Raw genomic sequence first — 25,942 nt, 5'->3', positions numbered from 1 at the left:
CCTTGTGATCTTGGCATTGTCTCTCTGAGAGCAATCAAACACATCAGCTGGAAATCTCCTTTCGGTGGGATGGCACAGGCCATTTTAAATAGTGCATTTTCTAAAATGTCTTGCTGAGGCATTGTGGCTCTGCCATTTAGAAAGAAACTGACACCCAGGCCTGTGGCACGGACTCTTCCTTCCTCAAGGGCGGTATTTTCTTCATTTAGGATTAGGCAGAGAACCAGGGACTTAAGATTGGGTTTCCTCTCTTTTCCTCTCATCTTCTTAAGTTCTTTTTATGTCTCGCAAAGCAGTATTACAAAGGAAAAAAAGTGCACACTTATTTATAACTTGTCTCCAAGAACAGCGGGCAATTTGTTATGTGGTCATTTTCTGGACAAAGTATTTCCTACTCCTCCCTCTTTCCATTGAAATTTTCCTATCCAGCAAGCTCAACAGCCCTTTCCTATCCATCTGGCGTGAGTAGAGGAGACTATCTGGGTTAGGGTCACAGAATATATAACAATGCCTTTTCTTTTCTTTTTTCTTTTTTGAGATGGAGTCTTGCTCTGTTGCCCAGGCTGGAGTGCAGTGGCGTGATCTTGGCTCACTGCAACCTCTGTCTAGCGGGTTCAAGCAATTTTCCTGTCTCAGCCTCCTGAGTAGCTGGGATTACAGGCACCTGCCACCACACCTGGCTGATTTTTGTATTTTTAGTAGAGATGACGTTTCACCATGTTGGCCAGGCAAGTCTCAAACTCCTGACCTCAGGTGATCCGCCTGCCTCAGCCTCCCAAAGCGCTGTGGTTATAGGTGCGAGCCACCGCACCTGGCCTATTTTCAAAATACTTTCACATTATCTCCTTTGATTTTCCTAACAACTGTGTAAAACAGAGGCAGTACAGAGTAAATTTCATTTATCTGGAATATAGCTATATATAGATCCATCCTATCTATCTTGTTATGCTATTAGGTAAAAAATATATTATCTATATCATAATACAGATATCATGATATAGATAAGGAAACAGATTCAGAGATGTTATGATTCTCCCATAAGGTTTACTGTTAGCAAAAAGTGGAGCCTCATCTGGAACCTGTATTTTTTTGAACTCTAGGTAGGTGTTGCGTCTTTGGTATGCAGAGTGAGGGGGACAGATGTAATTTATGTCTTTGTGTCTTTTGATGAAGTTCTGGGTCTGAGAACAGGTATGACGCTGTGTGCATGCATGTATGTGACCCCTGCTCCAGAGGCCTGTGAACTAGCCTTATGTTTGCAGGGGCCCAAGGCAGCGGGGACCCTGGGAAGCAACAGCGAGTAGAGGCAGCAAATGGGGATGCAGGCAACAGCAGCTTCCGGGGCTCAGCAGAAGAAAGGGCAGCAGCTGGAGTTCCCTTTGGGAATAGATCATGGCCCTATTTTTTTTTTTTTTTTTTTTGAGGCAAAGTCTCGCTCTGTTACCAGGGTGGAATACAGTGGTGTGATCTTGGCTCACTGCAACCTCCACCTCCCAGGTTCAAGTGATTCTCTTGCCTCAGCCTCCTGAGTAGCTGGGATTACAGGTGCACACCATTGCGCCCAGCTATTTTTTGTACTTTTAGCAGAGATGGGGTTTCACCACCTTGGCCAGGATGGTCTTGATCTCTTGAACTCATGATGCATCCACCTCAGCCTCCCAAAGTGCTGGGATTACAGACGTGAGCCACTGCGCCCAGCCAAGACCATGGCCCCAGGAAAGTGACCTGGAGCTGGTTTTTGTGATCATTGTTTTGCCTTCACTCCTCCTGATCTCATTTTCCCTCTAGTGTCCTATTGCTTTTTCTTCACAGCCCTCTCATGACCTGACCTCCCTCCATCCTCCCCAGCTGTACCTGCCAGTACAGGCCCACGTGAGATTGGAACTACACTGAGCGTGGTGCTCACACTCAGTGTAGACGTAGGGGGTGAGCAGGAGATGCATCCTGCCCTCAGAGACATCTGCACGAATCAGAGGCCTGCATCTGTCTTCTGCTCTGCAACATACGTACCCTGAGCTTACGACCAAAGACATTCACTTTCCCTTGGGCTTGCTCTTTTCGGAATCTCCATTCCACCAAGTTTTGACCGTTCTCACCAGGCAGAGTCATGTTTCTTTTGGCAACGGTTGGATTAGCTGTGCCAGCCAGAACGTGCGGCTCTGTTTGGTAGTGTGAGTCCAGGCCACTGGCGTAGATAATTCTAAGGGAGCCATCATAACCAATCTGGTAGCTGTTTCTTAATTGATCTAAAGAAGAAGAAGCACAAAACAGGAACTATTAGATATGCATTAAATACTTGGTCGGTTGTGCAGTTAGACGTGATGTAAATTTCTAAAAGTTGACTAGGAATAAGGAATATTTAATGATGTCCTTCCAGAAAGAAACAAAGCAACTTTGATTTCTGGCATTTCATGCTGTCAAGGTTTGGCTAAACATTAAAGACAAACTTTAGGGGAATTTAAAGTCCTTCTCTACTTTAATAGACTTCTTTTTTTCATTTGCCTGATGAAATGAGAGCTTGGCCTCCATGGGGTGTTCATTAAATAAATATTTTGTAAAAAGGCACATATGTGATCTTTTAGGAGGGTGGTGTGAACACCTTCGAGGTCTTAGAAGACTTCCTTCCCCTATACCCAACCCCTGTATCTTCTGTCAAAGATCCTTTGACAGGATCAATATACATATCTTGAATATCAGAAATAGAAAGCACTATTCCCTCTGAAATTGACTTCAATAAAGGAAGACATTTTATATTTTATACAAAAAATACTCATACTATAGACTACTGCCTCAATTTAACATTTTTAAATAACATAGGACCATTTGGGGAAGAAATGAATTCAAGCAATAGCAGTTTTAGATGATTACTTCATGGAACAGGTAAAAAAAATGAGTCAAAGAAGTTTAATACAGATTTAGTAATTATTCTTAAGAGTTGTGACCTCAAAATTACAAACATCATTGTGGACAAGCTTTTTTAAAATTTAGAAAGGAATATGGCAGGAGGTTCCATTATGGAGGTATGGAATGCACATGACTATAGATGGAATGAAAAAATGGAAATTCCAGGCATTACATAAACGCGTAGTTGGATTTTGGGATAAAATTTCCGTGATAGGCAGATTAAAATACCGCATCACATATGGATTCAAAAAGTGCTATGTCTCAAACTACTGTACTTAGATGATCACAAAAGAACCTGCTAGAAAACTGTTAGGTGATGTGAAATGGTCTGATGATGCAGGTGAAGGGCTGGAATGAAGTTGTTTTACTATATGGGAATGGAAATCGATACTATTCCAAGGTTGACAGATTATTTTATATATGGTTTTAAAATGTGTCTATATAAGTAAATAAATATTACGTGTACACTGTAGATTATGTCACTAGTATTTCTAGAGGCTTATATTTTCACCTCCCCTTTTCTGGTTCACCTTGGAAAATGGGTGTTGTCGCATTCTATCTGTGTGCTAGTGGTACAATGATCCATTTAAAATTACGCTTTCATATTTACCTTGAACCATGGTGTAGAAAGAATCGATCGAGGACAGATTTGAAGTGATGCTGACATCTTCTTCTCGGCTAGAAGACTCAATGTCCACTGTGATAGCCTTGTCCATGTCCCCATGCAGGTTTGTGACCACTCCAGTTGGAAATGTCACGTTTGTCAGACGACCTTCACTGTCATAGCTAAATACAAGAGGCATGAACTCAGTGTTAAATAGGAAACTGCAGTTTCTTCTGACTTATAAATACAAGGTGTAGCAATATTAGTTGCACAAATTTGGAGGAGTATTTGTCTTTGTGCATGAGCTGTGCAGCGTGAGGACTTCAAACATGCTTTGAAGTAATCAAAAACCTGTTTAACACAGAAAAACCTCACCGGTGACAGCACAAGTAAACAGACCAGCTATGCAACTCAGCACATGATGCTTTGAAGTGCGACCAAAATCCTCCTGCACATCTAATTTGCTGTTTCAAAGGGAACATGTTTGCTGATACTAAATTCCTTAGTATTCCTTCACATTTTCTCCAAAGTAGATTTGCTTCACTGTTACATGAGTTCTTAAAGATTTACTGACTTCCTCCCCCCGTGGCAGGAGAGTACAGTGTGTTTACGTCCATGTGTGTATCTGCATATGTAAAAGAATCCTTTTAGTATCTTCACGCATCTTCAACAAATCAATAAAATAAGAACGTTTTAAAGACTTTCTTATTTCTCAGTGATTGACATACTTTATAAAGGTATATTAACTTGAATGCTGCCAGTGTTGATGATAACCCATCTTGTCTACAGTGATATTGCAAGATTGGGTGATACCTTGCATGGTGATTTATTATGTTCACTGAAATGAGATGCAATATTTTCTGACATTTAATGATTATTTGTTTTATTACACACTTCTTCTTTTTAGCAGACAAATATTAGAGGAATTTATAATTTAAGTGTCAAAATACATTTTAAAAGCTGTTCTGTGCTCATAAATATGCATCATAGATACAACATTTGACTAAAGAACTGAAGTTTTGTGACTTTTCTATTTGTGGCAGCACCAAAGAAAATTTCAAAAATGACAGTGTTGTCTGAAGAAGGAAAGAAAGAACAAGGCAAAATTCTGGATGAGACTTTAGGGGTTTCCTTGGGACAACAATATACTAAAGGTTGGACTTCAGATTGGATTTAAGGCTGCTTTGCTAAAAAGGGTTCTCAGTGGAACGGAGACTTGAATCATGTCCTACTTAAAATAAGCCCAGACACAGAGCTAACAGAGAAACAACGCTATTAGAGAAAGTCAGGTTACCAGGGAGGAAAAAAAGTGAAGGGGGATCATAGTCATAGGTGGAAACGTGGGGCAACACAGGACTGAGGGGTGGAAAAGATACTTATGTGATATTTTAGAATAAAAGGATAGACAGTTTTTTTTTTTTTCCCAATTTCACTTGTTTATGAGATAGAGAGTTTTTAGTGAGACATTCATTTTGAAAAATGGGTTGGTAATTAGGAGAAGATTCTAGGTGAGACACAGAAGGCTCCACCAGGACAATGGTAGAGTAGAGAGAGGGAAGAAAGAGAGGAGGAAGGCGAGGGAAGGAGGTTTGTTCTGCGCCCAGTGATGAGCTGATCCCATTAATTCTGTAGGGATGGTATCGGTCAGATCGTGGGTTTGACTGACATGATCTGACAACGTGCCCCACTGCTCAGCCAGCGGCAGGAACGGGCATTCAGGAGGAGAAGCCAGGGATGGAGCCGCAGAGAAAGCAAATGCACCATTAAGTGGAATCATTGTTTAGACTCACAAAAGGCAGAGCTGAAGATGTCTTCCCCACCAACCCAGACGCCCCTAGCAGAGGAAAACATAAATGAAAGAAACCCAACACGGTTTATTGCTGTCATCACTTTTTTGAAGAAATGATTGCTTTTGAAGAAACAAGCACGCACTGGGTTATTTATAGAGCAAGCGATGCAGAATTACAGAATTATTGACAAAACCAGCCTAAAGTTCTGCCGTTAAGTTTGGCGTCAGTCTTGCAGCACATCACACATCTCATAGCATGAGGTGAAGAACGTGCTATTGGGTTAAAAAAATTCATGCCCTTTTGAATGCCTCTACATAAAAGAATTCCGTATTGCATGATTTTCACCCCATTTCAGAGATGGAAAATGAAAATACGATGGGGTTAGCTGGCTTGATCTGGTTCTCACTCTATCTCATGACTGGACCATAACTGGAACTTTTGTGCAGCTGACCCCTGGTCCGTTAGCCCTCCTGTAAATCACAGGGACTGATTTAAAGCTGGGAACTCTAGCTTTAGATAGATGGTACCGCCTGCGAGCAGCTTGCTGATTCATTCTCCTCTGACCTTTTTTGACCCTTTTGCTGGTTTATATTTTCTAGCCCCATTCAATCTGAAGCGGAAACTTCACCTTTCTCCTGTGGAAAGCATTTCTGCAACTTCTGCCTTTGCTCTTTCACTGGCTTACCACACATTCAATTCCCTGCTGGGCAGGCATTCTGTATCACAGGATGCTGGGCACAGGGAGACGTGGCCCAGGAAGCTGAGCGCTCAGACTATCACCTATTAGCCTTTGCTTCTTTGGGAAATAAAAACACAGTAACCTTTGTAGATAGCACAGTTAAAATGACAAAGGGTTAAGCTGGGATCTTAGTGGCCCAGCTTCACACTTCAGCCCTGGAAGTTCTGAATTTGTACCTTTCAAGGAGTAGCTGAACCTCAGTGCAGGCACCAACAGTGCTGAAGTGTTTGCACAAGGAAGGCCGCTCCGGTGTCAGGGTCCTCGGAGCTCCTATCTAGCCCGGCACCCAACAGCTTCAAAACAGCCTGTCTGTGCCAGCTAAAGTGTGAGGACATTGTGAAAACAAAGAGTAGAAGTCTGGGTGAGCAGAGGTCACATCCATGACAATTTAACTATCAAAAATGAGTGTCCTGTGAGGCTACCGCTTACCAGAGTGAGCAGGATGGGGGAAGTGTTCATGCTGGCATAGCTGGGGAAGAGCTGCACCAAGGTGGGGACCACGCCAGGGCCGGGAATAGACGTGGGATCAGGCAGTCAGGCGGGGGGCCGGGTGCTGCTGGCAGGGCTATGGAGGAAGAGGTCTGGGGGTGCAGGGGCCCCGCTGAGGCACAGTGACCAGCACAGAATTATACTGGAGGGGAGTCTTGGGTGGATCTCCTCACTGGAGAATATGAGGTGCTGAAGGTTTTAAAGAAAGCGAGGTTTCAATGAGGAACCTAACGTGGGGGTGAGAGTGGCTCCCTGACTTGCCAGTTTTACAAACCATGAAAAATACCAGGGATCAACACGGGGTGTTTCAATTAAAAACTGCTACCTGTTACCCCCATCATTTCATAAACAAAGACCATTTAAACATATCAAAGACAGGCAGGACCTTTTTGCTCAGTGAGTTCTTTAAAAATGANTTTTCTGACACAAGAGTCTCGCTCTGTCGCCCAGGCTAAAGTGCAGTGACGCATTCTCAGCTCACTGCAACTTCCACCTCCCAGGTTCAAGCAATCCTCCTCCCTCAGCCTCCCAAGTAGCTGGGATTACAGGCGCTTGCCACTATGCCTGGCTAATTTTTTTTTTGTATTTTTATTTGAGACGGGGTTTCACCATATTGTTCAGGCTGGTCTTGAACTCCAGACCTCAGAACTCTGCCTGCCGCGGCCTTCCAAAGTGTTGGGATTACAGGAGTGAGCCACCGTGCCTAGCCAAAAGGACTGTTCTTTAAAAGCGGTGAATAAAGCTTTACGGAAACATTCTCCACATCATTATTTTTCTCATTTCAGTGTGGAAATCTTTTTCACAGATTAGCACCTTTGTCAACAGGAATGAAAACAAGACGAAAAGACATTAAAAAATGACCCGGGGATGCTGGCTAAAGGAGTGACAGAAAATAAGCCTTCAAAGATGACTCAGTTACTTCCGTAAACGCAGTTTAACTCTTCTTTACCTCGACAAAAGAAGAAAACCAATGCAGCCACAAATATCCAACTATCCTCTGAAATACTCGAACCCGAGGTCCTAAAACAGACCTTCCCAACCAGATATGGCTCTGGGCACATCCTCTGCTTATTTGCCACTGCGTGGCCCAGTGGAATGTGGCTTGGCCTTAGTGCTGAACTAGCCCCACACAGCTTATAGATCTGAGAGGTGGATTTCTTTTATTAGCTTTTTGAATGTACAATGCAACAGGCTCCAGGAAATTTGAACAGAACATCAACTTCATGCTCTCCACTGCACTCCTCTGGCCTTCGCCTCATAGCTTCAAATCCATAACACAGCACATTCCTTCCCACCCCTGCCTGACTCCTCTTTACAAAGGATTCTCCCTGGAAAAGATGAACTTCCTCAGGCTCTCCATGACCTACCACTCTTTCACTGATGGTATGCCCTTATTTGATGCTTATCTACTTGTTCGTCTTTAATTTGGATTGCATGTTTGTCCAGACTTGCTGTTTTAGCCTTTGTGGTATATTTTTAAATCTCTTTTTTAAGTTTTGTAAGTAGTGGGATTATTGACACATGGCTCAGAGAATCGCAGCCTCAGTCATTCATAGCTGAGAATGCTATATTCAACCTGACATGAAATTTTCTCTCCCCGCTCCCCTTACAGGAGTGAAGCTCCCAACTCTTTCCTTTTCCTTGGTTGTGTCTCTCAGATATTTATCCTTCCATTCCCAGAGCCGTCCTAGACTTTTTAAACGGGTCTATCTGCCTCTTCCCATACTCACTGATACCAAATCAATCTTCTGAAACACCACGATTATAATACCTTTCTACTTAAACAACTTCAGTAGATGCTCAACGGAGAGAAAAATCGACTGATTTAGACTGTTACCAACCCAATGTCAATAGCCTATTGATATTGCAAATTTATTCAAGTGGAAACAATTTGCAGCTCTCGAAAACTTTCTTTAAAACTTGACAACAGGAGTATTTATCGTCTTCGGTGCTTCCCGATAAAATGATTTATTTAACCAAAGGTTATGTTTTTAAAATTATCTTCTGCTTTTGAGAAAACTACGTATAATCAGAGCACAGCTTTAGAGAAGCGCATACACCAGTGCAGAGAAGCCATTCTAACTCTGGGGGTGGGCTCTTTTGAGGAGTGACGTGCCCTTTGTCCCTTCTGAGGATTGTCCGGTCCAGAATTCAGCCTGACATGGAATTGGTCTGTCTCACAGATGAGACCAGCATGTTGTTAAATGTATATTGGTGGCAATGCCCTCCCCACACCTCTGTCATTTTTGCCTAAAGAAGCCGGAATGAGAGTCAGTGAAATGTAACTGCTTTCTCTGGTCAAATCCAAGCCTGTTCTGAGCAGGCAAGACAGCAGCAGAAGCTAGCCTTCATTCTGAAGGCTTCCAGATGGGATAAATGTTCGAGTTTCCTTATGAGTGGCCCTTCCTCGGCATCCTCCCCAGGGCCATCCCAGAACTAGCCTGCACTGAGAGCTGCTTAGCGGGGTGCATGGGTTTGCTTTCAGACTTGAATCCCAGTAAGAACTCCCATGAAAGACTTAATCAACCCATCTTTCTTCCTCATTCGCTCGCTCTCTCTAATGTATATGTGTGTGATGTGTACATATAGCATAGACAGTATATACACGTTTATATAATACACACACACACACACACACACACACACACACACACACACACACATTATACAGAGGGACAATCTTTTCTTCCATCTAACATAGTTTAGGCTCAAATTTCCTTCCATAGTTTAACAGCCAACAACAACAACAAAAATCCTCTCTATCTTGTCTTCAGTGACCAAGATGCTTTTCCCACAATGCTAATTTGTAACAGCCTCTTATCTGTTGTTGAGGTAAAGTGGAACAAAATTACTAACCCTGTCATGACTAAATACATAGACATAAATCACTCCTTAATCCTCATTCCTGAGGAGGGACACGTGCACAAACAGCGAACGTGGAACGTGGAATGGTGGGCTGATGCAGAATCTTAATGGCAATAATGTGACTTGTAACAGCAACATCCAAAGAGTTTACATTTAAGTCTTCTGGGAAGGACCCTGCGGTTTATGTATTTTAACAATTATCTCATTGACATAGCATAATTTGTAGCAAGGTAGTAAGAAATCCTCAAAAATCAGGTTCTGGATAGAAAATGCTTCCATTACCAAGGGAAGTACAGCAGTCAGCCTATTCCCACATCATGACACCAGCTGATACTCCATTGACTGCCTCCCACATATTATCAAAAATGACAGGGAAAACGCAAAAGAAGAAAGACAAAAGAAAGTATTATTTTACGTGAGTCTGGTCTCAGTGCTAAGGGGATCTTGATCAGAAAGGGGTGAGCATTGTATGGGGTGGGGGTGGGTAACCCCAATGTGAATTTCTCTGTTGCTGCTGCATTTAATTAGGAGGTCTTGCTGATGGGGCAAATTCTGACCCGTGCCTTGCTCCATAAAACCAGAAAGGATAGCCGTCTGCAGTCAAGCTGTTATTCCTTTTTTTTTCAAACACCCCAGACAACATGAGTTCAGAGGCACGTAGACAAGGGCAGAGCCTTCCCCACTCCTCTCTGGTCCAGACCTTTTGAACACTGAGCATAGTGATAGATGGTCACAGAAATGACATTTTCTTCAGGATCAAATTCAAAAATAGTGACCCAATGCCTCTTTCCTTTCATAGACATTACCACATCACGGAGAACTGACAAAGTGATAATATCCAGCTCTGACATTCACAGGCCTTGAAACAAAGGCATGCAAGTCAGGGCATTCCAGAATTAGTTCCCTTAGGGATTCGAAAGATTCTGGGTTAGCCATCATTAAGAGAAGAATCATATTTAAGCCAGTCTTTTTGTTTGTTTGTTTTCTTTTTTAAATTGTTTATTGAGTGAGGAAGGCTGACCTGGATGGGATGCGGCTTATTTGTTTAGCCATCTGGTCTTGAAACAGAGACCTGCTAGACAGCTGATGGCAAGGAAAATTTTTGCTCCAGAGAATCTGTAAAGCAGAACTGTGCGTGCCCTCATCCTCCTGGATTTATTCCACGGATCTGGAAGTGCTCAGAGGACAAACTCCTCCTTCTCTTTTGTTCTCCTTGTATCCTGGTGCTTGTTCAGCTGTGCACAGATCTACACCCTGGCAGTGAGCAAGGACAGGCAGGGCTGTGAGAGGCTTCTAGTAAGTGGGAAAGATTTTTAAAAAGTAGGTGGCCCATTTGGAAAGAGAAAATTCTATTTATTACTATAAATTGCTATTTCTACCACCAACATAACACTTAAGATACTAGGTTTGACAAAATACAATATGCATAGCTGTTTTAGCAGAGGGAACTTGGTTACTTTTGTTAAGTGTTGTTTCTTTTGGAATAAACCTTGACAGGGGCCTATGAGAAGTTGGAAAGAAATGGTTGAATTACACATTTTCTTTTGAATACGAAGCGATTTTTAATTACTAAGGAGGCTTTCATATTACAGGTTAGGGTAAGAAAACCCGGAGAGGCGCTCTCACTTTCACACAGTTAGGAGTAGGTGACACAATCAGGACTGGAACCCAGGTTTTTAGTCTCATCTCATGTGTGTCAATGACTTGGAAAATGGAGGTGAGGAAAGAGGAAGAGGAAGGAAAAACAATAGCAGTAGTAGACAGAATCGGAGGCTAGATGACAGAATACGGAGACGAACGTTATCTACTCACAGCTTTAAGAGAGAAAATGAACATCGTGCAAAGTGCGAGAAGGAAGGGGAGGCAGAGGAATGTCCAAATTTGGGCAGTTAAGGAGCAAAAGGGAACAAAGAAAGAAGATCAAATACAGAAAGTGTTGGAAAATACAAGAGAAGATACAGATTTAAAGATTTCAAAGAATCAGGGATAGAGCACCCAGTAGCAGAAAGGGGATCCTTAAGTATTAACACAGCTGTTGTCTTTTATTATGAAGCCGCAGGAAACTCCAGTCTGTAAAGTCGCATATTCGCACCTTTTTATCCACTTGTAACCAGATCTTCTACATTCCTTTCCAATATGATCTGATTCACACTCAGAGCTTCGGCTCTCTCAATAGCCCTCACATGTCCATTTTGGAACTGTCCTCTCCTAAGTTCCAATCAGACATTTTTTCATCACAAGCTAGACTGTGCCATGGTACTCTCAAAGTCATAATTTACAAATCTGAAGGCATCTTTTGTCCATCAACCTACAATTCTTCCCTGTATCTCCGTATCCACTAGTCACCTAAGTTGGGAAAACAGAAACTCATGCTTGATCCTCTTTTGCCCTTACTTCTTAACATTCAGACAGAAATTCATTTCCTAATGACTGACCTACCGCTACTGCCTACTAACTTTCCTTACTTTTCTACCTTAAATCTGTCCTTACATTGTCACCAGACTGGCTATGTTGCTGTCCCTGTCATAATCCTTGAATAGAGACCCGCCTACCCTGGAGGGAAGATCACTGGAATCCAGTTCTTCCTCCCTCGAGGTGCAGGCTCTACTTGTGCGGAGCCACCATCTCCCTCCCTGCTGTCACTCCCTCCTCCCCGCACACATTCAATGCTCCTGTCACTCAGAGCTGTATGTCCTTTCCAAAACCTGCCACGTTCTGCTCCTGGGAAAAAGCTTTCCTTTGGCCTAGAAGTCTCTTTCTCTCTCTTCTGGGTAGCCTTTATTTACAACTTCCAACACTGATCTTAAAAATTACCTTCCTTGGGAAGTTTTTCTTGCCTCATCCCTGTCCCAATTCTCAATCGGATTTAGCTGATACTCCCCTGTACCTCCACGGTCTATCCAACAACCACCGTAGCACTTTTCATTCTTATCATTGTTTACTTGTCTTTCTCTCCCAGTGGACTCTGAGCTCCTAGAAAGCAGGGAATGTGTCATTTAGCTCTGCGTTCTCCAGCACCTAAGGCCAGTACCTGGCACATAATAAATTCTTATTGAATGAATGAGTGCATGAGTGAATAAATGAATGCCCGGAAATTAGGAGATAAATAGGAAAAGCTTGATGATCAAAAAGCACAGAAAACTTCCCACCTTATCAAAGCCTAAGAGTTTTGAAATAATGTAACAATTTGCCAACCTGTTAGCCTTTGCAATGTAGCATGGAAAAGACTTGCACTTTCTTTGAGCTGGTATAGTTGCTTTTGGAAACACTGCCTCTCAGAGGCTGGTGTGGCCTGGACCAGTCCCATAGGGGACTAGCTATGCCTGTGGTTAATCGCTGTGTTAAGGAGAAAGGGGTACACTTTAAAAATTAAGTTAAAAAACTAGAAATCCTTATTAAATTAGTAAGGGATAAATGAACTAATCTTTAATTGGATATGCATACACAGATATGAACACGAAGACAAATGGCTGGGCATAACCTTTCTCACTAGCTCTAAATTATCAGTAACCACTGCGTAAACCCATTCTGACCTTCCTTTAGAGTTTAGAGATTTGAGGTTTAGTCATCCTGAATATTTTTTGGCTTCTCTAGGAATAGTCTGATGCTTTTAGATACCCAGCCATTCTGCTCCTCCAGATGATAACATTCCTGCAACCTTTCTTTGTTACTCTAACGCTAACTGACCTAGCTTAAAAACGTCATCCTCTATAAATGAGCACTTTCTTCTCATTTCGGGCAAGGCTTATGCTTGCCTGTCTTAGAACTTGCTTCCATCTTTTCTTTTCTAGAGTTTGAAACAGAATGAGATCTTTCTTCTAGCTGATGCTTGACTTACATTCATTAGATGCTTATCAATTAACTACTTTAAAATACACTGTAAGTTTTTCACCCTTTGCTTTTTATACAGTTTTACTGAAAAGCCCAGTCATGGGAAAATCTTAATTTATATCAGACCTACACTCTTAAAACACACTTAAAGAGAACAAAAAGTAGTTTTTAGAAAGTGCTACAAACATCAATAATTTTTGAGAAGTTGTGGGGGTCTCACCTGAAGAATCATAGATTCACCAAACTTTGGGATGAACTTGAAGTCTAGGAAATCTGTTTTAAAGTGTGTCAGTACATGTGCTTAGGAGATGTGGGAGTGGTGATGGGGGGGTGTTGCTAAGTGAGGAGTTAAGTGACTTGAAGCATGTGGATGGTATATCCCCAACCATCCTATCTGCTTCACAGACCGCCTTCCACAACCGGGTAGAGCTCCAGAGAGAAGTGCCGTGTCCATGCTGGTTCTGCATTTGGAGCCTCGAGATATTCTGAAACCACTCTAGGATCCTGGAACTTATGCCAGGGGCTTTCTCTGTGTTGAAGACTTTCCTAGGAGGCTGCAGAGTTACAGAAGCCACGAGTCAGAGCTGCTGGCATTGCTTTTATTTTGATATCAGAGGAATAAGCCAGAGATGCTGGAAGGTCTCTAGAAAACACCCAATTGTCAACTTTCAGTTCTGCAATTGTAAAAAATGAAAAGTTCTCTTGCACTGATCATCCATGTGTAGATTTCTTGCTTTATGATCAAACAATCATTTTAAATGGTGGGTGTACATAGCTTCGTCTTGGGGTAAATCATCTGATAATCACAGTGTAACAGAAGTTGATGATGCACACAGATATGAAGGCATAAAATCATGTGTCTAATCTAGACAGTTGCATAATGAGTTTAAAGAGGAAACAGGACACTTGTGGAAACCGTATTTACTCTCGAACCATTGTGGAACAAGTTAGCACATCCACAGCATTGATTTGCCAAATGGAACACCCTGAAAGAGTTAATTCAACCTTGCAACTATCAATACACTGCAAGGAAACAGCAGATGAACTGAGAAAATCTGACTCATCTGTTTTCATTTTTTGTAGTTTTTTGAGTAATCTGAATAACATACTATTTCCCCACTTCCTTTTCTCCTTTGAAACCTGGGCAGAACTAATTTTTTTTTTAAAAAAACTGGACTGCAGAAGGGAATTGGAATAGATCAAATATTAATAAAAGTATTGACTCTATAGTGTTCAGGTTAATGCTTGAAATGTATGGCAGCCACTTTAGAAAACTGCCTATGCATTCTTTTACTGATGTCCCTGGAAATACGCATTTCGGTTAACAATTTAAAGCAAAATTATGAAGCAATTAAACAAAAGAGCAAAAATAGCAATCTACTGTTTGATTCTATTAAATCAAATATTTAGAATTCTATCAGAAATAGAATTTTCCCATGTTTTTAAGTGATCTGCTGATAAAATCTCTCACAAGTCATTCTTAATCTTCTAAAAGTTTTCTTCCATGAAGAAAGAAAAAGGACAAGGAAAATAAAGCAGGTGGCTGAGCACCATTTTAAGATGTGTATGTGTATGGGTGTGTGTGTGCAAATATATGTATATATGTGTATGTATATATACTTATAAAGTGGGCTGCTTAGTTTTTAATGCAGTTTTGGCAGAAATAACCATGATGCATGGTTTCGGTGTTTAGTTTTTAGGGTTTGATGGCAGATGCCTATCAAAGGAAAGGATATCTTCTCAGTTTTGTCCTGTGGAAGATACCTCTATAGTTCTTCTTCTTTTTCTTTCTTTCTTTTTTTTTTTTTTGAGATGGAGTCTCACTCTTTCCACCCACGCTGGAGTGCAGTGGTGTGATAGCTCACTGCAACCTCTACCTCCCAGGTTGAAGCGATTCTCATGCCTCAGCCTCCTGAGTAGCTGCGCCACCATGCCCAGCTAACTTTTGTATTTCTAGTAGAGACAGGGTTTCACCATGTTGGCCAGGCTGGTCTTGAACTCCTGACCTCAGGTGATCCACCCACCTTGGCCTGGCAAAGTGCTGGAATTACAGGTGTGAGCCACGGCACCCAGCCGATACTTCTACAATTCTTCTAATATTGGAAGCTATTACAACGGTCAATCCTATAAGAACAAAGCATGGCACTGCAGTCAGGCTGTTTAAACAGGATTCAGTGTCAACAAGAATGGGCATATCTTTTCTAATTTGGAATAATTATCATTATATTTTCCTGCGTTATTTGCACTTTTGGTATGCAATTTTGAACTTGAAATAGGCTTAGGTGTAACACATGCACTGTTTACACTGCTGGTCTTTCCTCTTCAGAGATTCCTTCTCTGAGGCACTCCTAGAGCATGAGAACTGATGTCCATGGGAGTCGTGGGTTTGCCATGAGCACTGAGTTAAGTTCCTTGTAAAGAAGTGCTTCAGAAACTCATTCTGAAATTGTAAAGCTTGAATGAAGGACAATAAAGCACCCTAATGAGAAGCCAGAGACTCATATATACCTACATCAATGTGTAAAAGCTGAAACTCATTTATTTGCTCTGTGAATCTGAATATAGCTCACAAAAGATCACATAGCTCCACAAATATAGAGCTCCAAATATTCAAATTCCCAAGGTTAAAAAAAATGTCACTAGCCTGCTGGTGTGCATGTACATATCAGCCAGAATTCATAGTTTCTTCATGTTGTCTCCTTTAACCAGACAGAAGAGCCTCTAGATATGCCCAAATGGTTTGTATTTTATGTGTGTAAGCAAGCAGAGAACTGTGAAATGCCATTTACTACTAAATAACTTATTCTATTCCCCAATTCACTACGCTGGATTTCCTTTCTTTTGTGCATTCAAGTGTAAGAACCATGGTTTCTTTTGGGGTATAAACTTTTAAAAATAATAAATATTTAGCAGGTGAGAGCTTTTTTTTTTTTTTTTTTTGAGACGGAGTTTTGCTCTTGTTACCTAGGCTGAAGTGCAATGGTGCGATCTCAGCTTGCAGGTGAGATCTTCTTAGCGTCCTTGGAATTACTTTGGCTAAGGAATTATCTGTGTGGCCATTGTTTTTAAGAGGTGTGGAGAGCAGCAGGGAGCAGTCCCTAATACTAAGTGAAGAGAGAAACTAGGCTTATCACAGTGTCTTCACACAAGGTGACTCCATTAGCTAGTTGGGGTCCTTTCTACAGCCCAGCAAGTCAATGGAAGAGAAGGTCGGGGCCAAGATGGTTTATTCAGTCAGTGATGAATAATTAGCTCACGAAGCATATTAGTCTAAGTCAGTGATTTCAAAGCTGAGTTACAAACCATCTGATACCCAATGCAGTCTTCCCGCTATACCACACAGTAGCATGTGTAACAATACTGGCCACTTCTCTAAAGAATCACAATAGGACATAATAATTACAAGTAACATGGAGAGAAACTGCTGCCAAGAAGCAGATGATATCTCTAGTTTTCAAAATGACAGTTATCATGTTAAAGAAACCCCATCTGTGCACCCTAAAGAATCACCCTACCTACTTTATGGGTGATTGATAAAAACCTCATTGGAGGTTTCTTCTCCTAGGCTTTCTTCTCCTAGAATCCTTTCTGATACCAGATAAAATAATATCCTTTAACTGTATTCGCATGGGAAAAGTTTTTTTTCTTTTTTCTTTTTTTGAGAGAGTTTTGCTCTTATTGACCAAGCTGGAGTGCAGTGGTATGATCTCGGCTCACCACAACCTCCACCTCCAGGGTACCAGCCATTCTCCTGCCTCAGCCTCTAGAGTAGCTGGCATCACAGGCGTGTGCCACCACGCCTGGCTAGTTTTGCATTTTTAGTAGAGACAGGTTTTCTTTATGTTGGTCAGGCTGGTCTCGAACTCCTGACCTCAGGTGATCTGCCTGCCTCAGCCTCCCAAACTGTTGGGATTACAAGGCGTGAGCCACCACGCCCAGCCAATTTTCTGTCTTTACTCTTCAACACCAACATTTCAGAAAAAAGTGATAACAATATGAAGTTTTTGTTTGTTTGTTTGTTTCATTATTAGAATAACAAGATCAACTGAGGAAGTCCTTATTTACAAAGCAAAATACAGTGAGCAAACATGTAATAGTGGGTAAATATTTTTAAAAATCAGTAACAAAAATGGGTATTGTTAATATTTTCAACACTCACTATTGGTACAGAGGTTTGAACCCATTTAGAATGCAAAAGAGCATTTATAGGTATTCTTTTGATGGAGCCTTGGCAAAAGTCAGCTTTTGGTTTTATCAGATTCTTCTCTGCAAATAAACACTGACCTGTCTACATATTTGATTTAGTCTTCTATTTCTTCATTCAACAAATAGGTCCTGGGAGAGTTCTATATGCACAGCAACACTCCAGGAGTGGTGGGAGCCACAAGATAATGAAAATTTGTATTTTATGAAATACTTCCACATTTCATTTTTTACTTATACCAATTCTGTGACATGTTAATTGTACACTAAAGTTTGTACAAGAAAAAAAAAAAAAGAAAAACATGTAAGGTAAGTAATTTGAACTGATTCTCTTTTAAAATTTCTTTGGAAGGAACTATGACAAGTGTATTTTTATCAGTCGGCAAATTTATTGATTCCAGATCTTCTTCCATCTGTTTCTATCCTATAAAAGCTTTAATCTCAAGGCTTTTCAGATACCAGGCTAGTTAGAAAACTGGCCATATACAAATGCGAGTTTGAGCTGAAAAGTTTAACTTTTCTGTGTAAGGTATCTGTGAAGGAAGATGATTATAGAGCATGTCATCAAAGCTCGAGGGACTGGTGTCATGAAAGTCATAGAAAACAGGTGTTTTTCAGTGGGGGATGGCAAGTTTCTTTTGCAATCTCATGTTTTGGTAACACTCTGGTCATTGTCAAACCTGTCAAATCCCTTCTTTGTGAACTTACCAACTGCCCTTTGTAAGGTCTAAAGTAGACACATAGACGCATGGTACTCTAAAAAATGAAGGGAAATATTAGATACATACTAATATTCTGGGAGTTGGCCAGTTCACCAATAACTACAAAAACAAAGGCATTCTGACAGGGATTCAGAGGCTCCCCGCTGCCTCTATTAGGATGCTCACATCCCGCCGCATGCCCAGGTCAGGAGACAAGAAGCAGAAACTCTGTTGTCAAGGCTCTGATGAGCAGTGACAGGGGCTGAGTTTGCCCATTAACAATCTCAAACTTACACAGACAATACATGCTGCTCTGTCTGAACACAGACAGTGCTTCTGGAGGGGCCGCCTGATAATGACACCGCCCCCCCTACCCTTTTCTTTTTGTGCATTTCCTTTTGAATGTGTTTTAAGGTTTCTGACCCTTAGAAGAGGCAGGCCTTTGCTCTTTCACAGTCAAATTATAAGAATGTGTGGGAAGAAAAAAATGATCATTTGTCACTCTGACATGATGACTCTGAATTCCTTGGGTCAAGTGCTCCATTTGAACCATTGTTTTGCAAAATGCATAAAGGTTTCTTAGAAATTTTTTAGTTGTCTTTGCTGTAGACATCTTATGAGGAAAATTAATAAAACGCTGCTTTTTAAACTGAGTACTTCTGTTAATTTTACTAGAAAAGTCATTTTCAAACACTGGTTTGTTAAACTATGATATTCTTATATATATATAAAATTGTGACGGTGACTTTGGTAAGATATTTTAATCATGCTTTTTGGAATAGTTTAGTTTCCATTGGAGCAATTTATCTAGTTATAAGATTTAATGGACATACTTTAAATATGACATGTAATGAGTTAGTATTGGTGAAAATATGATTTTGATGTATTTTAATTAAAATCTTTCATTAATTAAATTAATGTTTTCCCATTCTATTTACAAGATATTTACAAGATTGGCTTGCCAACCCAACCTCTATTTCAGCCAGTATGCAGATTCCTGACTAAGTCTGAAATTCTTGGAAGTTGTTACTAGAGAAATATATCTTCTTTTTTTGTACTATCATTTCTTTAAAAAGGAAAAAATCCAAATTGGTTTATACTATCCCATATCAGCTCCACCAATAAAATTTCTCTAATTTTCCAAACTTGATTAAAATTCATTCATAGGCCATAAGCAAACCACTGTATCTGCTGCAGGAAGTTCAAGTGTCAGCAGTAACCCATACAGTGAACTTCTGGCAACAAAATAAGGACACATTCAAAAATGACCCACAGAGCAGGGCGTGAGCGCTACACTATACTAAAAACTTATTTCTCAATTTTTCCCCTGCTTTCAACTAAACTGAAACCCTGCCAATGCCACCACCATCTCCTGAAGATCTTATAATCAGAGCAGCTCTCCTGACCACTCTCATCTGACGGTGGCACTTTTCCTGTGCTCTTTTTTGCCTCATTGGCAATCTAGCCTGCTATCACTTTGAAAATAGTGCAAAGGAAGTGCTTTCCATTAACTTCCAATTTATTCCTTTCCTATTGCGATACTAAAATGAGCAAAAGGAATGCTAAGAACAGAATTTTAATGTAATTCAATTGAAAAGGTTTGTTCCTCTGACAAAATCTTGCTGCTGGGTAACATTCATTTTATTAAAAGGAAATCTGTCAAAAAAGAAAGGCAATTCAAACTAGGAGAACTAAACTAGGAGATACATTCCAGAAAAGTTGTACAGAAAATATTTGTATATTGAGTCATTTGTTTCTACTGACTTTTATTATAATTTTAGAGGTGTGCTCCTGCAGAAGGAAATACTCTTGCTTCGGCATATCATTGTGAAAATCACACTTAGGAACTCAGGATTCATTTCAAAGACTATTTTGCATTTGTCAACGGGCCATTCTGCCCATCTAATTTCCCCTTATGGTTTGGACAAGTGAGTCAAGTGCACAGGCAATTGAGAACACATTTATATGTGCCATAGCATACACAATGCCTGATTTTCCTTTCATTCTTAGTGACTCCCAACATGTGACTGTTCAGACAGCACATGGCCTGGGCCGACACTCCACATTAACTATGGGAACACCCTGGCTGAATGAGCCTCCCAGCTCTTCACATGCTTTCAGGTGGCAAACAGCAATTCCTGACTTGCATTTAGTTATAAGGTTCTTTGAGGCCCAGTGTAGCTTCTCCAATAACTGATTACAAAAGCTTAAGCCCTTCTGTTTACAGTGAACAGCAAAGTTCACCGTAAATGTTTTTAAAGCTTTTCTTCAATGCAAGCTCCTGATACAGTCAGCTTTATCAGGTGGGCAAACCTAGAGCCAAAGATTGATGCCCAAAACCAAAGCCGTAGGATGCTTCTCAGAAGGTCTGCTGCTAAGATGCTAGGTCTGTCTGAAGCAATATGTTAATCCTTATGTAGAGGTAAATTTACCATGAAGCCAACTGAAACTTAAGCTTCTGAGCTTCTCCTTTATATAGGTCCCTTCCCTTTCCAAGGCCCTGCATCTAACTTTGTATCTTGCAATTTTGTCTCCTTTCTCAAAAAGAAGAATCCAATTGTTTTTTTCTTTAGAGATACATTCTGGCTCTGTCACCTGGCCTGGAGTGCAGCGGCACAATCATAGCTCACTGTGGCTGCAAACTCCTCGGCTCAAGCAATCCTCCCGCCTCAGCCTCCCCAGGAGCTGCGACTACAGGAATGAGCCACCGTGCCCAGCTGGGATCCAAAAATTACAGAAGCTCTAGGCTCTCAAAGACGTGGAATCCTCCAGCCCTTAAGATTATATTGCTATTATTGGTTATATTTTTGTATCACAGTATTTTATAATCAGAGTAGAATTTTCACATACTTACTCAAAAAATGTTGTCCATCCAGTTTCATCGCTTTTAGTGGCTAAAAGGCCACTATTGCCGTGGTAAGTAAACAAAACTAATTCCAGTCCTTGAGCAGTCATGCTTTTTAAACATCCGTTTGTTCCTATTGTCAACCATATCACTTGGTTATCGGGGGACACCACTCGAACTGGCATCCGATTTGGGTCCCGCCTAATTCTAAGGGTGTTGCCATTGCTGTCGGTCACGGCAGTAATATCATTGTCATTGCTGTAGCTAAAATTGTACAGGTAATCACCAGTGACTAAACTGACAGTGTACTGGTGGGTACCATTGATGTCAAAGATGTAGAGTTCTTGATCAGTTGGAGACGCAACTTCATAAAAGTTCATGGAGTTCAGTAAAGGCTTATTCTTTGACACGGCCCGGATGCGGATATTTCCCAGATCTGCAATATACAGTGTGCCATCTGGTGAAGCCGCCAGGGAGGACGGGGCGTTGAGTTTGGCATCCTTGGCATAGCCATCTCCACTCTGGTAACAGTCACAGTTGGCATCATTTTTGCAGTCACATTCTGAAGGTATTCCGGCCACTAAGGAGATCTCCCCGTCTGTTGTGACCTGCCTTATCCGGTTAATTTTCTTCTCATCAGTTTCAGTAATGTACAGGACCCCGCTGTAGGACACAGCAATGGCAGTTGCCGATTCCAGCGTTGTCTGCACTGCGTGCTTCCCCACAGGGTATTCCACTCCAGGAACCTGACAGTGCATGGGCCGTCCCGCAGCAATGCGAACCTGACGATTTTCAGTGATCTGTAAAACTACATTATTATCCAGGACATAAATGGAGTTATCCATAGGGTTAATGGCTAGGTCAGTGGGCCATTCCAGACGTACCTTAATGAAAAAAGAAATGGCCTGGTTAGTCAGTTACTGCACTACAGTTTATTTGCTAGAAGAGTAAGTTAGACCATTTAGGGAAATTGGCATTAATCTGAGATAAACTGTTTTAAAATAGTTTTTTTTTTTCCAATAGCCTCCGTAACATAGACCAAAAAGTACTGAATGGAAAGAGATATAAGAAATAACACTTTAAAATTCAGCTCACAGAAAGATTTGCTAGTTATAAGCAAATAACAAATAAGCCTCTAAGTAGTGAGTCAACAGATATCAATGAGCTATGAACACACATGTTCCTCATAGCAGCAATCGCCACCAAATGTTGGGGCTTTCTAGGTTACGAATAGATTAGTATTCTGTTGTGTTTTCAATCAGGCCAACAGTAGAGTTTCTAATTATAAACATAAGTCCCTTGGGACTGGGTTCTCTCTACTACTTAAGGAGCTCAGACAATCAAAAGATTAGAGGTTTAAGCTGTTTGGTTCTTTTTAGAATATCTGCATGCTGCTGCTTTACTTGTATTTTATTACAAATGCTTGGCATTTCTAATAATCATACTGTATTATTGTTCTGTATCTCACAATTCATCAAATGCAGGATTATAGAAGAAAATAACTTCTTATTAGCTCCTGAGATACAAGTAAATGGAATTGCCCTATCATAGCCACTGCAACATATGACATACGAGCTTTAATATGGTGCCATCATAGTGTGCTGACATAAGTCAAGTCACCTAGAGGAAAAACAAGTCAGCATAGTATTTAACTACCTGGCTGATGTGCATGCTAGTGTCACAAGTTAAAGGCCTGGCTGAAGTCAAATCGTTAGAGCCCAGGAGAGTTGATATGATTCCATTTTGGTCAACTTTCCTAATCATGGTTCCATCAACAAAGTAGATTAATCCATTCTTATCAATTGCCATTCCTGTATTTGAGAGAAGCAAGTATTACCAACTTTTGAAAAATGCTTACTTTTGATTCACTATTAGGCCCATTATTAAACTCAATTATTTAACCCTAGTGACAACATGGGTGACAGGTAGTAGAATAGGTAGGACTGCAGACTGCAAACACGTTAGAAAAAACCCAACACAGGCATTTATAATACAAATAAATTAAAAATTCGGTAAGGAGGCCAGGCAGGGTGGTTCACGCCAGTAATTCTAGCACTTTGGGAGGCCGAGGCAGGAGGACTGCCTGAGCTCAGGAGCTTGAGAATAGTCTGGGCAACATGGTGAAAACCCATCTCTACTAAAAAATAAAAAAATATTAACCAGGTGTGGCAGCATGCACCTGTAGTCCCAGCTATTTGGGAGCCTGAGGCAAAAGAATGGCTTGAACCCAGAAGGCGGAAGTTGCAATGAGCCAAGATTGTGCCATCTGCATTCCAGCTTGGGCGACAGAGCAAGACTCCGTCTTCAAAAAAAAAAAATTCAGTAAGGAAATAATTCAAATTTGTAAGACTCTTCTGCGAGTATATGTATCACACAGGTAATACCTATTATGTTTCAAATATAAATTGTAACGATTACATAATGTTGTAGTCTATAAATTCTAAAACCAGTTTCAAATTCAGTTCCAGCTAACATACAGTAACTATATTCTTCTAACAAAAATAGATCTAAGCAAAGGTTAGTGTTTTGTTGACCCTGTTACAATGAAATTTTGTTATGAATAATTCAGTACAGATACTTTCTTACAGTCCTTGTTCACATAATAGTCAGTAGCTATGATGAAAGAAATAAAGGCCCGAACCAAAAACATTGTATTGAGTGGCGTAATAAATGGGCAAGGAGTCAGTCCCGCCTGGTTTAAAAGCCTTTATCAGGTAGAATTTTTTAGCCCTTGTTACCTCCAAAAATTCCTTGCAGCAAGCACTTTTTTTTTTTTCCCATGGCATAGAAACAAAAGTTTAACAGCTCCAAAGTGGGCGAGGGCTCACAGGGTTGCTTAGTGATGGTTTTTAAAGAAGTCTGGGACTCATTCATGACAAAGAAATTCCATGACAATGAAAGAATTTCGATACTTCCTTGAAGTTTAACAGGATGTGACCTGAATTATACAGAGTAGTTGCTTCATTCTTTGAAGAGCTGGAAAAATGGTGTGATAATAAAAAATACCAGGAACCTAATATTTACTGTAAAACCAAGTTAGGATTCTAGCAGTTTCATGCTAAATGGCTTTTAAAAACCCTAGATGTGAAACAGCTTTTCGGAACACAGTCAAAGGTAAAATGTTAGACTCAGCATTAAACATGACTAGGCACTAACTGGATTTTCTACCTTTTTATTTATTTATTTTAAATAAAAAGAAATCCTCAAATGGGTAACTGCCGGTACCTTTGGGACTCATGAGTGTTGCTTCCACAGCCTTCCCTCCATCCCCACATCTCGCCTCGTCAAATGGAAGGCACTGCTCCCCCGTCCCTGCAACGACTTCTGCATTTTTAGTCAAGTCTTTTGCCCCCGTAAGTGACTTTGGGCGATAAATTCTGCGGGTGTTCGTGTCAGAAACGTACAAATCTCCTGTGACTGGATCTGTCGCAAGGTAGTATCTATGAGCTGGGTTGCTGCTGTGAAAAGGATCATACATAAACATCAAAGAGAGTTACTCCTAATACACAGAGAGAAATTAAAAGCAAAATAAAACAGATCATGAGAAACTGATTCTAGTCTGGAATCCATGATCAAAGATTAGACATGAATAGTACTGTCTATTTAATAATGACTTAAAATAACGTGACCACAGCTTTGCCTTTACTGTCATCAGTTTTATTCTAGTGGGGAAGTAATAAGAGAATGCCCAAAGTGGTGCTTTTATTTGCTTATTTCCTGTACTGAAGCATCTCCTTCCTAGAAGACAGAAATTTCTCCATCAAGCAACAAATGTCAATTGCTTTAAAAATGTCTGCCAAATGGAAGCGGTACTTTTGGATGCAACTCTATTGTCCAGAAGAACAAATGTAGGGGACTCTATGTGGCCCTAGAGAAGAGAATTAGCTTCTGGAAATATTCCCCACAGAATGGCAGGAAATGAGAACTTGACAAATTCCCAGCAGTGCAGGCTAGCATGGCAAATTAGGGCTGGTTGTTAGATGCTGGCCTCTCCTACATGAAAAGAGGGATCAGCATGGAAGTACTAAAAGAAAAAAAAAAGTTAAGTCTGGAAATTTCTAGTTGACAGACTGGTGGCAGTGAAGCTCTGAATCATGTGCCATAGGACTGGGATTCAAGGTCACCTAATTTAAGCACGGAGAATTGACAGGGTGAGCTACTGTTTGCTTTCTAACTTTCTGAAAAGCCAAGGCACTAAAGAGGTGGGTGTGTGGGTGTAACGAGCGGTGAATTTTTCGGTCAGTAATCTTTCTAGAATGAAAACGTGAGGCTATCACGACTGAAACAGACTGCAGCCAGCAGCTGGTACCCAGGGATTTTCAAAATGCTTGGTTTTGGGGAATCTCAGCTTAGCAGAAGCACAGCAGCATTCTTGTGTGATTGATTGAGATTTCCCCGTTTCAGAAAGGTTTGAAATATTACAGTTTTGACAATAGCAAAGCCAAAGAAACTGAGATTGAGTTAAGAACCTTTAGTATATCACACCTTGATTCTTAACTCATCCTGAATTGCCTAGATCATCACAATTATCAGGACATCTTCTCTACAGTCTCATTCAATTAGACACAGATCCAGTGGTAAGTGCAGGCTGGATTTGCTCATTTATTTTGTCATAATTCAACCTTCTTAGACTACAGAAATATTCATGAAGAACAAGCCAGAGAATAGACATTATTAGTACTTCTGTCTTTTGAGTTGGAAATTGTGCCGCAGCCCTTGGAACATAAGGTATTTGAAGACGCATAACAAATTATATTTATATATAAAAGTAAAACACATGCCTGTAATCCCAGCACTTTGGGAGGCCGAGGTGGGTGGATCACGAGGTCAAGAGATCAAGACCATCCTGGTCAACACAGTGAAACCCCGTCTCTAATAAAAATACAAAAAATCAGCTGGGCATGGTGGCGCATGCCTGTAATCCCAGCTACTCAGGAGGCTGAGGCAGGAAAATTGCCTGAACCCAGGAGG

General features: G+C 40.8%; 1 protein-coding gene across 11 annotated transcripts in view; it reads right to left on the bottom strand.

The window, feature by feature from the left end:
* Positions 1–25,942, bottom strand: part of TENM3 (teneurin transmembrane protein 3) — a 470,445-nt gene that overhangs the window by 19,780 nt on the left and 424,723 nt on the right. For 9 of the 11 annotated variants that reach the window (XM_017549242.2, XM_017549269.2, XM_017549251.2 and 6 more), the window contains 5 exons: positions 24,197–24,429; positions 22,628–22,782; positions 20,981–21,855; positions 3,515–3,690; positions 2,011–2,246 (listed from right to left, as the gene is read on the bottom strand). In XM_017549242.2, the coding sequence (XP_017404731.1) occupies positions 2,011–2,246; positions 3,515–3,690; positions 20,981–21,855; positions 22,628–22,782; positions 24,197–24,429 (1,675 nt within the window). The remainder of the gene's footprint in view (positions 1–2,010; positions 2,247–3,514; positions 3,691–20,980; positions 21,856–22,627; positions 22,783–24,196; positions 24,430–25,942) is intronic. The other 2 variants (XM_017549257.2, XM_017549279.2) reach the window with 1 other exon arrangement.

The sequence above is a fragment of the Cebus imitator genome, unplaced genomic scaffold (genome assembly GCF_001604975.1).
Source record: "Cebus imitator isolate Cc_AM_T3 unplaced genomic scaffold, Cebus_imitator-1.0 Scaffold11, whole genome shotgun sequence".
In the NCBI taxonomy this organism is placed as follows: Eukaryota; Metazoa; Chordata; class Mammalia; order Primates; family Cebidae; genus Cebus; species Cebus imitator.
The sequence above is the reverse complement of the archived record's forward strand: the minus strand, read 5'-3'. Positions and strand labels throughout refer to the sequence as shown.